Raw genomic sequence first — 10687 nt, forward strand, 5'->3', positions numbered from 1 at the left:
CCGAGGCGCCCCAGTAAATAAAATCTTAAAAAAAAAACAAAAACACAAGACTCTGAAAGGACTCTTAAAGCAAGCAGGACTGCAAGGGGAAAGGTTTCCTGCCGGCATTTCTGGGCGGGGCTTCGGAAGGGGCTACGGCAGGCGGGGCTTCGGGGCTTTGAGGGGAAAGACTCTCCATCAAAACAAGAGCTCTGCTTTAGGTGGTTTGATTAGAAGCAGGGGGCGGGACCTGAGGTAGACCCCTTCTGGTTGGCTGAGGTGGGAGGTGGGCGAGACTTGGGGGCGGGGCTCTGAGCAGGGTTAAAGCATCAGGGCAGAGTGGGTTCCGCGCCTGCGCGGGGGGAGGTCTGTTGGTGTCTACGCTGTTCCCGGCGGAGTGGTGGGGGGAGGGTCTACTGGGCCGTGTCGCGCGATGCGGAGGCTGCAGGTGGTGCTGGGCCACCTGACGGGCCACCCCCATTCTGGGGGGGTGCCGGAGCCGCAGGCCACGCCGTGCTTGAGCGGCGCCCCGCGGGTGTCGCCCGAGGACGTGGTGGTGGTGCACGGGCGGCGCACGGCCATTGGCCGAGGGGGCCGCGGCGGCTTTAAGGTGAGGCCCCTGGGTCCCGGCGCCGGGTGGGACGGCGGGCCTGAGCGGGCTGGGGTCTGGCCCCTCGGCGCCCTAGGTGGCTCCGCGCCCGGCTGTGACCGCTGTGTCTCTCGGGTGGGGTGGGGGAGCGGGGGTCCCGGGAACCCCGTGCACTGCTGGCGGGGGATCACCGTGGCCGCGCCTCCCGCTGCAGGACACCACCCCTGACGAGCTTCTCTCGGCCGTCATGACCGCGGTTCTCCGGGACGTGAAGCTGAGCCCGGCCCAGCTGGGGGATATCTGCGTGGGTGAGCACACTGCCCAGGCCCTGGGCTTGTTCCTCCTCGCCCTCCATGCGGCCAAAGCCCTCCTCAAACACCTCCTCACCCTCCAGGCACCTTCCGGAATGGCAAGGGACTCCATGCAGTGCACGTAATCGTTTCTTTAGGGCTCGGTCCTACCCTTCCCTCCCGCCTCCAGGCACTTTCTGCCCCCTCCGCAACCACGTTTTGCCTGTTACGTATGATGGCAAGCAGCGGTCCCCATGCCATTCTAACACCCAAGCACGGGAGTTTGCGGACAGCGTAGGAGACAGGGGTCAGGGTTCTCTTAACTCATCCCGTCTGTGCCACCACACAACAGAAGGACCATCAAAAGCCATGTAGTTCAGCCCCTCCCCCTCACAGGTGGAGACACCAGGTCCTGGGAAATTTGCTGCAGAGATTGGACCTGAATCCAGGGCCCCTTGACATTCAGTCCAACCCTTTACCTCCAACCCTACTCCTCTAGCCTGGAAACAATAGAACAGGGCCAGACTATAGTAGGGGCCATCCTTAGGTGGGGAATCACTGTTCCACGTCTGAAATGCCAGCAGGGTTTGGCTGAGGACACTCAGGTGTGCGTTTTCAGAAATTCATTTTCCTAACTGACAAGACCAGTTCGTTTGACTGCAAGCTTTGCACTACAGTCTTCTTTCCATCTTTCCTTTAAAGGCAGGCAGCCAGCCTGCCCACTGTGCACTGATTTGGGAAAGGAGGGTGCAGGTCAAGGGAGCTTGCAACGCTTGGGGACTGGGTTTAATTGTATGACCGGGGCGAGCTGGCTGTATGACTGGCTCCTTCAAATTCCAGAGCTCCAAGGGAGCCTGCTGGGGGCTTGAAGAAAGATCTGGAATGTCCCCTTTCTACTATTCACAACTGTACCTTAGTGTCTAGAACACTATCTGGCACTGAATAAAGGTTTGTTGTCCACAGGAAATGTGCTTCAGCCGGGGGCCGGAGCAATCATGGCCCGAATCGCTCAGTTTCTGAGGTAAACTCTTCTAGTTCTAGCTGTATGTTGGCCATTTTGACTCGAGGAGGCTCAGGCACCAGGGAACTCGGCTTATGTGTGGAAGAGGATCAGGTTGGACACCAGACCTGGATGCAGCCAGGGTCCTTGGCACCCTGCTTTTGTGGACACTACCTTTCCCCTACTTTGGCATTGTCTTTTTTTTTCTTTTCTTTTTTCTTTTTTTTTTTTTTTTAAGATTTTATTTATTTATTTGACAGAGAGAGACACAGCGAGAGAGGGAACACAAGCAGGGTGAGTGGGAGAGGGAGAAGCAGGCTTCCCGCCGAGCAGGGAGCCGGATGTGGGGCTCGATCCCAGGACCCTGGGATCATGACCTGAGCCGAAGGCAGATGCCTAACGACTGAGCCACCCAGGCACCCCTCTTTTCTTTTTTCTTTTCTTTCACCTCTATGCCCAGTGTGGGGCTTGAACTCAGGCCCCCAAGATCAAGAGTTGCATGCTCTACCAATTGAGCCAGCCAGGTGCCCCTGCCCTACTTTGAAGGAAGGTTGCATTATCGACACTGAACCAGGACAAACAGGGCCTTTGAGACTAGAGCAAAAGCCCTCTGGCCTGATGATTTAGCCAAAGTCAGCTTGCTGTTTTGCCTTTGTAAGTGTGGACTCTGTCCTTTTTTTGCCAGGTAACCAGGAAGGCACACTGAAAAGTGACTTTGAGCTTTTTAAAGCTAGTTGAAAAAGCTGAGACCTTCAAGGCATAGCACATCAGCAGAGACTTGGGGATGTGGCAGAACCCTGGGGTGAGGGGTAGCCCAGGAGGGGCCCTGGGAAACTTGCCCTTCACTTGCTGTCCCAAGACAAGGGAGGAGTGCTTAAATTATTGTCATGTGTAGATTTAAGAACCACTTAAATTTGCACTCCCTACTACCTGGAAAAGAAATAGGAACATTAGCCAGTGAAGGAACAGGAAAATTGACAAAACCTCTAGGGCCTAGGATAGGTTCAGACTGCTTAGCGTGGAATTCAAGGATTCCCTCGATCTGGCTCCGGACTTCTTACTATCCAGCCTTATCTCCTGCTGTTCATTTGCCTTGACTTTCCCTCTTTTTTTTTTTTTTAAGATTCTTATTTATTTGACAGAGAGACAGCGAGAGAGGGAACACAAGCAAGGGGAGTGTGAGAGGGAAAAGCAGGCTTCCTGTGGAGCAGGGAGCCCAAGGCAGGGCTCGATCCAGGGCTCGATCCCAGGACCCCGGGATCATGACCTGAGCCAAAGGCAGACGCTTAACGACTGAGCCACCCAGGCACCCCTTGACTTTTCCTCTTTCAGCCCGCCTGTCTGCCCACTGTCTTCCCTGTTCTGGTCATTCTGTCCCCTTGGAGTGCTGTCCCTACCTCCTCTCTCTGCACTGTTATTTCAGTCTCTGCTAGCTGATTCATTTTCTGTGTGTTGGTCAGCCATCCTCTAGGGCATGTCAGCATCCCTCAGGTGGTGCTTTGTATTGAGCAGGTGTTTAGTGAACAGCTGGTAGATTGGGTGAGGAGGTGGTAACTAGGTAGTAACTAACTGGTAAGGAATTAGGAGACCTGGGAAGGGTTACACAGGCTGCATGGGCCTAGGAGGCTACCTACCTGAGAGGCTCTCAGCAGAACCTGGCCTGGGCACTAGGTCACGGGTTGCTGACCCTGGCTGCACACCAGAACATCACCAGAGCACGTTCACCCCCTGAAGTTCTGAGTCCATGGGTCTGAGGAGGGCCTGGGGATTTTCCCAGGGTTTTGTACCCTTGGTCAGGGCAGGTTACATCAGGAGGGACGGCCCCATCAGGTTCTAGGACTGGGAGCAGTATGGAAACCTAGGGGAACACACCCAAACAAGGGATGTTAGAATGCTTGGTACCCATCAAGGGTTCTTTGTCCAGCTGGGAACAGACCTTCCAGAGAGACTGGGAACATAAAGGGTTAGGTATATAGTTACTGGTAAGGCTGATGGTTTCTGGCCTCATGCTTGAGACCATTCATTCATTCATTCATTCATTTTTTTATTTTATGTTATTTTTTTTTGCCTTGGTTCTCTGTCCCAGCAACAGATCCCGTTCTCTATTTTTTTGGAGGAAATGGATATATAGTTTTCCTTTTTTTTTTTTTTTTTAAATCTTCAAAGGGAGAGAAAGGGGGCGCCTGGGTGGCTCAGTCCTTAAGCGTCTGCCTTCGGCTCGGGTCATGATCCCAAGGTCCTGGGATCGAGCCCCGCATAGGGCTCCCTGCTCAGCGGGAAGCCTGCTTCTCCCTCTCCCACTCCTCCTGCTTGTGTTCCCTCTCTAGCTGTCCCTCTCTCTCTCTCAAATTAAAAAAAAAAAAATCTTTAAAAAAAAAAAAAATGGGAGAGAAAGAAGGATCCCTGTAGCCCAACCAGTTTTCCTTGCCTTTGGGCTGTTCTTGACCTTGGTTGAGGAGAATCACAGGAGGAAAGAGCATGTGTTTGTGGGGCCCTAGGGAGCAAGTACCTGCAGAGATGGAGTCTGCCCAGTATGGATCTGGCCTGGAGTGGCGACAGGGCTGTTGGTTTGTTCCCCTGGTTTTTGCACCCCTTGATGGGACAGTCCTACTGACCAGGAGCATAGGCCTGCTTTCCGTGAGAGCCTGGCAGAGGAGAGGGGGCTGACTGTGGTCTCACTTTCTGTTCCAGTGACATCCCAGAGACCGTGCCTTTATCCACTGTCAATAGACAGTGTTCGTCGGGGCTCCAGGCAGTGGCCAACATAGCTGGTAAGTTGTGATGGGGTGGGTGCCCACTGCTACAGCCTGACCTTGGTTCTGGCTCCTTGGGTTTGGGTCAGCAAGGTCACTGTCTTTTGGGCAGGCAATAGGATTTCTGAGAGGACTCTCTGGGAGAGCCCCTTGCCACTGCACCCAGCCATTTCAGACACCTGGGTCTTACCATCTCTGAGGCTGGGGCCGAGTCCCATTTAGAGACCAGGTGGGGAAGAGGCTCCTCTGTTTCCAGAACAGATGGACTCTGATAAAGAATGTTTATGAAATGCTTTTGTTGCAGGTGGCATCAGAAATGGGTCTTATGACATTGGCATGGCTTGTGGGTAAGAATTTCTTTCTGCCAGAGCTTACTAATCAACTCCTAATAATGAAACTAATTTTCATGTCCTGAGTTCTCAGAGGCCATGATTGCAGGATTCTCCCCTAGCCCTTTTAGGCAGATGGCTGGGAGTAGGTTCCTACAAATTCCAGCTTAGAAATAGCCCCCAGCTCTCGGTCCTCAGGAATTGCTCACACCTCTCAGCACTAGTGGGAAAAGGGAATTGGCTTTTAAAAGCTTGCTTTCTTGGAAATTTGTCAGGCTGGAAGATGCAAGTATTTTGAGAGAGTATAGCCCTTGGGTTTCCTTGTGTGGCCCTTGTTGATTTATGATGCTATTGAGAGAGACGTTGTGGTTTTGGTTCCCTAGAGCCAACGGCAGTTGCCTACTATATAACTAGTCTGTTCATGTTATGAGGCTGTCGGTCCCCTTGACCCCCTCCTTGGTACCAAGGTGGAAACTTGCAGCTGCCTGCTGGGCTCTGAGGAGCGTGGTCAGATCTGCGGTAGTTTGGTCACTGTCAGCTGCGGCTCTGTCTTCAGCTGTAGCACCTGGAGCCACAGAAGGCATACTAGGCAGTGCCTCCAGGAAGGGGAAGGGCCCTGGGGCCCAGTCTGGGGTGGGCATCTGGTATGGGGAGGCAGGCAAAGCCAGGGCTCTGGCAGGCTCTGGGAGGCGAGCAGAACGGGGATTTTGACACGTTCTCTCTTGCTTTTCCTCTTTGTAGCATTTCTTGATTGGAGTGTTGTTGGGCCGCCTCGGGGCTGTGCTGCCTGGCACTGGTTGTCCGCGCTTGTAAATAAAGCCAGAGACCACACTGCAGAGCCTTTGGCCAGGCAAGGGCCACTGCCAGTCTGCCCTTTGATTTCTCTCATGGTCCTCTATCTTACTGGGGGAGGGACAGGTGTGGGTAACTTGAGGAGAAGGCTGGAGTCTTCATGAGTTCTTTAGAGGGCATCTGGGTCCCCAGGCAGGTTAAAGACTATGTTTCTAGAGTATTGAGGGTCTGGGCCAAGACTGTCCCCCATAGGCTTTGATCATGCTCAGGGCATCCTGGTTGAGAATGGGCTCTGGGGCCAGACACCTAAATCTGGATCCCTGCTGAGTGACTGTGGACAAGTTACTCAGCTCTCTGGGCCTCAGTGTCCTTGTCTATAAAATGGGGATAACTAACTCAGTCCTGTTGAAGTTGGTAATATTAAATGCAGTAATAACAGCAGGACCACTCTGGGACATATGTTATGTGACTGATACTGTTGAAAGCTTTCTAATATCTGAAAAGATTATCAAATAGCACAGGGCATGTGAAAAGCATTCGAAGTTACATGTTACCCCTTGAGGCCCTGTGTTGCTGCATCTCTGTGAGGGCCTTCTTTTCTAAGCTTTATTTATTTGAGAGAGAGAAGGCACATGCTCCCGAGCCAGGGGCTAGGGGGGCAGAGGGAGAGCGAGAGAGAAACCCAAGCAGACTCCGCACTGAGCATGGTGCTAGACTTGGGGCTCGATCTCACGACCCTGAGATCAGACCTGAGCCAAGACCAAGAGTCGGACGCTTAACCGACTCCCAACACCCAGGTCCCCTCCCCCAGTCCCCCCCACCCCCCGGTCCCTTGAAGGCCTGTTTGACCGCTCTAAACTGAGACCTTGCCTTCCTCTGAGCTCCTAGCACCTCCTGGTCAGTGCAGGTCAGAGGCCCTTTGATCTGTGGCTTTTAGAATACTTGGCTCTTCTGCCCTCTGAACCTGTGGCGCCAGAGGGCGCAGCCCGGCTGCCTGGACGTGGCCTGCACTAGGCGGCTTTCCTTGGGAGCTGCGGACTGGCCGGCTGTGGGAGCATTTGTGTTATAGGGAAGCACAGCCCTGCCTGGGGGTGTGGGCCGTGCAGCGCTCTGACCTGGCGTGGGGGTGGAGGGCGCCAGCAGCCCTGCACCCCAGCTCTGCCTTGCTGGCCAGGGCCCTGCCCAGGGTTCCCAGACAGCCTGCTGGATTTCCCAGCACTCGCCAGAGCCATAGCTATCCCTGGCGGAGTCCTGAGAGTGACCACCTCCTCCGCTGCCTCCTCAGGGTGGAGTCCATGTCCCTGGCTGACAGGGGAAACCCGGGAAATATCACTTCGCGCTTGGTGGAGAAGGAGAAGGCCAGAGATTGCCTGATTCCTATGGGGTGAGTGTGCCCCCTCAGCTCCCTTCCTGGCCTGGAGCAGGCGCACAGAGACTTGGATCATCTGGTGGCCTCCTGCCTTCGGGCTTGTTCTGCTTTGCTGGGCCATGGGGATGGGACTTGCTGCCCCTGACTTCCCTTTCCTGAGGCCTCCAGGTACTCTGTGCCTCTGGGTTTCCAGTCATGGCCCAGCCTGTCACTCCCACCCTGAGGGACCAGTCGCACAAGGAACGATGGCAGCTGCATGCCAAAGTCTTGGGAGGCCTAGGACCTTGAAGTGGAAGGGCTTTGAGTTGGAACACACTGGTGAGGCGGCTTGGGTCCTGTCAGATGCAACATCACAGTGCCTTGCATTTGCACGGCATCTTAGCTCTGCAGCCAACGTTGCTGAGCCTCTGGGCCATCCCCCCCAGGTTCATAAGCAGGGAGTCATGGCTCCCCTGAAGGTGAGATTTGAGGCTCAAGAGAGGGGCAGTGCCCTGGCTGCCTCCACATCCAGTGACCCCACCTCCCAGGGAAGCCTCTAAAGCCAGAAGCCCAGGTGGGAAGGCCCAGCTGCAGCTGTGGGTCCCCAGGGTGAGGGCTGGCTCTGGTCACAGTGAGCAGAAAGCCTGGAGGGGTGGGGCTTCCTCCCCCCGCCCGAGAACAGCTTTCCTCAAGGCATAGGAGAAGCTGGTGAAGAGTAACCCGTTCGTGTCCCTACCCGGTCCCTCATCTGCCCCTCTGCTGGGCTGGCCTTTCTGGTGTACAAGCTTCTCGGGGTCTGGCCAGCCCTGCTGCCTCCCTCCCTGTGCCCCCACACTCCACCCAGAGTCATCTTCTGTCTCCAAGGCGTGGCCTGGCCCTCCTGTCCTCGCCTGCCTACCGCCGCAGGGACCCAGAGTTGCAAGCAGAGCTCTGCGGCCCCGCCCAGGCCCCCAGGCTGCTGGGCACATCCGTGGTGTGCTGGTTTTGTTTTAGGATAACTTCGGAGAACGTAGCTGAGCAGTTCGGCATTTCGCGGGAGAAGCAGGATACCTTTGCCCTGGCTTCCCAGCAGAAGTGAGTGCTATTTGGGATGGGGAGTGTGTAAGGGGCTAGAGAGTGAGGTTTTGAGGCTAGATTAAGTGGCCTCAGGTAGAGCTGCCCTTTGGCTACAGCTGGGCAGTGAGTGGTTTCCAAGCCTAGTGCCTGCCAGGAGGGAGAGGTGGGCAGGGACCAGAACGTGCTGGAAGTGCATTGGTAGCTTTTCCATGTCCTGTTACTGTCTACTCACCCTGAGTCTCTCCCTAGCTGGGCTTCAGTTTCCCAATCTATTCATCAGGAGTGTAACGAGGGCCAGGACTCTGCTCTGATTGTCTGTGGTTTGGTGATTCGACATGGCAGCCATAGGCTTCTCTAGATAGCCTGGGTTATAGGGCCTGCACTGCTGGGGACCCTGGCATCCCAGCTTCTGGACCACTCCTGGGTCTGGGGTAGCATCAGAAGACCCCCAGGAGCTCAGGCCTCTGGGCAGGGGCAGGCTGAGGTTGACAAGCCCCAGATGCACAGAGGTTACAGCAGAAGAAGGGAGTGGGCTTCTCTGAGGCAGTGGTTCATAGGCACTTGGGGTCAAGGAAGCATTTAAAAACTTGGTGAAAACTGTGAAATCTTCCCCAGGGGAAATCCCTGGTCCCTGACATCTTGCATATGATCGCAAGGATCACCCAAAAAACACTTTGTGCTTTTGTACTGTTTAAATACTAAGATTCATTACGTAGTTTAGTGTATGTCATTTTAAATGTCTGGAAACTGGGGAGCAGATGAAATTGAGCCATTGGGATAGAAGAGCCAAGTTGGTAGAACCCAGCACAAATATTCCTGGGGCTCCGTCTTCAGTTTGGCCCAGAGAACCAAGCAGGCTCAGTACCTCTTGGGTAAAGGGCTCAAAGGGGGAGGCACCACATCTAAACCTCCCCTTGCCCTTCCAAGGTTGGGATTGGCCAGGATCTGAAGATAGGAGGCTGATGGCGAAGAAGGCCCCGTAAGGCCTCAGGCCTCCCACTCCCAGGCTGGGGAAGAGGGGCCCTCAGCTCCCCTGAGGCGAGCGTGTCCCCATGTTTAGCAGCCTGAGCTTGTCTGCCCCAGTGGGCAGGGGTGGTAGAGGCAGTGGGAGGGACCCCTGGGAGGAAGGGACCCCAAGGGAGCCTGAGCCTGGCTGTCCATGGTGCTGGCAGGGCAGCCAGAGCCCAGAGCAAGGGCTGTTTCCAAGCTGAGATTGTGCCTGTGACCACCACGGTCCATGATGACAAGGGCACCGAGAGGAGCATCACCGTGGCCCAGGATGAGGGTATCCGCCCCAACACCACCATGGAGGGCCTGGCCAAACTGAAGCCTGCCTTCAAGAAGGGCGGCTCTACCACGGCTGGTGAGACTGGACTGGGGGAGGGCCAGGAGGGGCAGTGTCCATCAGGCTGTTCTCTGGGAGCCTGGAGCCCCCAGGCAAGGTGTGCAGGTGGTGCTCCTCCGCCCTGCCCTGATGCGTCCTAACCCGCATGATTTGCCTGTAGGAAACTCTAGTCAGGTGAGTGATGGGGCAGCTGCCCTCCTGCTGGCCCGGAGGTCCAAGGCAGAAGAGTTGGGCCTTCCCATCCTTGGGGTCCTGAGGTCCTATGCGGTGGTTGGGGTCCCACCTGACATCATGGGCATTGGACCTGCCTATGCCATCCCTGTAGCTTTGCAAAAAGCAGGTAAGGTGGTTCCTTCGCAATCTCCATCTGTATCCCACCCCTGCCTCTCGTGCTGGTGCTGGTGTGGGGGGGAGGTCACGTGAGTGCTGCAGAGTGAAGGTGGGCCAGGCCAGCCCCTGTACCCCAAGCCTTTCCTGACCTCACAGCTGGGACCCACCTGCCCATGTGGATTAGACACACCAAGCAGCCTTTAGGCTATGGCTGGGATGGGGACGCTGGGTCAGCTCAGGTCTTTTCCCCTGACCCACAGGGCTGACGGTGAATGACGTGGACATCTTTGAGATCAATGAGGCCTTTGCAAGCCAGGTGAGCTTTCCTTTCTCAGTGTTGCCTGGGCCTTGGATAGCCAAGGTGGAGCCAGTGGGCATTGGGTACAGGGGTTGGGGAGGGAACCGTAGTTGATGCTCTGCCTCCTTCCAGGCCGTCTACTGTGTGGAGAAGCTAGGACTCCCCCCCGAGAAGGTGAACCCTCTGGGGGGTGCAGTGGCCCTGGGCCACCCACTGGGCTGCACCGGAGCTCGACAGGTCATCACGCTCCTCCATGAACTGAAGCGCCGTGGGAAGAGGTAAGCTGGGGTGCTGGGGGCAGGCATACATGCACTGAACGGAGGACACAGGGCCGTGACCCCCATTTTCCCTGGGGGCCAACGGGAAGGGCACCCTGGCCTGCCACCGCGTGTGTGGCCTCAAGTGGGCAGTCTGGGATCCGCATGCCCAGAGGTCTGGGGAGAGGCCCTTGGTGCCTTCGCCCAGCCAACATAATCTTGCTTCCCCAGGGCCTACGGGGTGGTGTCCATGTGCATCGGGACCGGGATGGGAGCCGCTGCTGTCTTTGAATACCCCGGAAACTGAGGAAGGCCCACCTA

At 55.9% G+C, this 10687-nt stretch overlaps 1 protein-coding gene across 2 annotated transcripts; it reads left to right on the forward strand.

The window, feature by feature from the left end:
• Window positions 1-322: 322 nt before the first annotated feature.
• Window positions 323-10687, forward strand: ACAA1 (acetyl-CoA acyltransferase 1). Of its 2 annotated transcripts, XM_021677557.1 has the most exons (12): window positions 323-589; window positions 783-876; window positions 1822-1879; window positions 4550-4629; window positions 4916-4958; window positions 7018-7116; window positions 8074-8154; window positions 9309-9499; window positions 9642-9821; window positions 10072-10127; window positions 10242-10387; window positions 10598-10687. In XM_021677557.1, exons 1-12 carry the CDS (start codon window positions 413-415, stop codon window positions 10671-10673), a joined length of 1281 nt encoding a protein of 426 aa, XP_021533232.1. In that variant the 5' UTR covers window positions 323-412; the 3' UTR covers window positions 10674-10687. The 2 variants fall into 2 exon arrangements, with proteins under 2 accessions (XP_021533232.1, XP_044776629.1); XM_044920694.1 differs by lacking the exons at window positions 7018-7116; window positions 9642-9821.

This window comes from Neomonachus schauinslandi, chromosome 1 (assembly GCF_002201575.2).
Source record: "Neomonachus schauinslandi chromosome 1, ASM220157v2, whole genome shotgun sequence".
NCBI classification, from domain to species: Eukaryota; Metazoa; Chordata; class Mammalia; order Carnivora; family Phocidae; genus Neomonachus; species Neomonachus schauinslandi.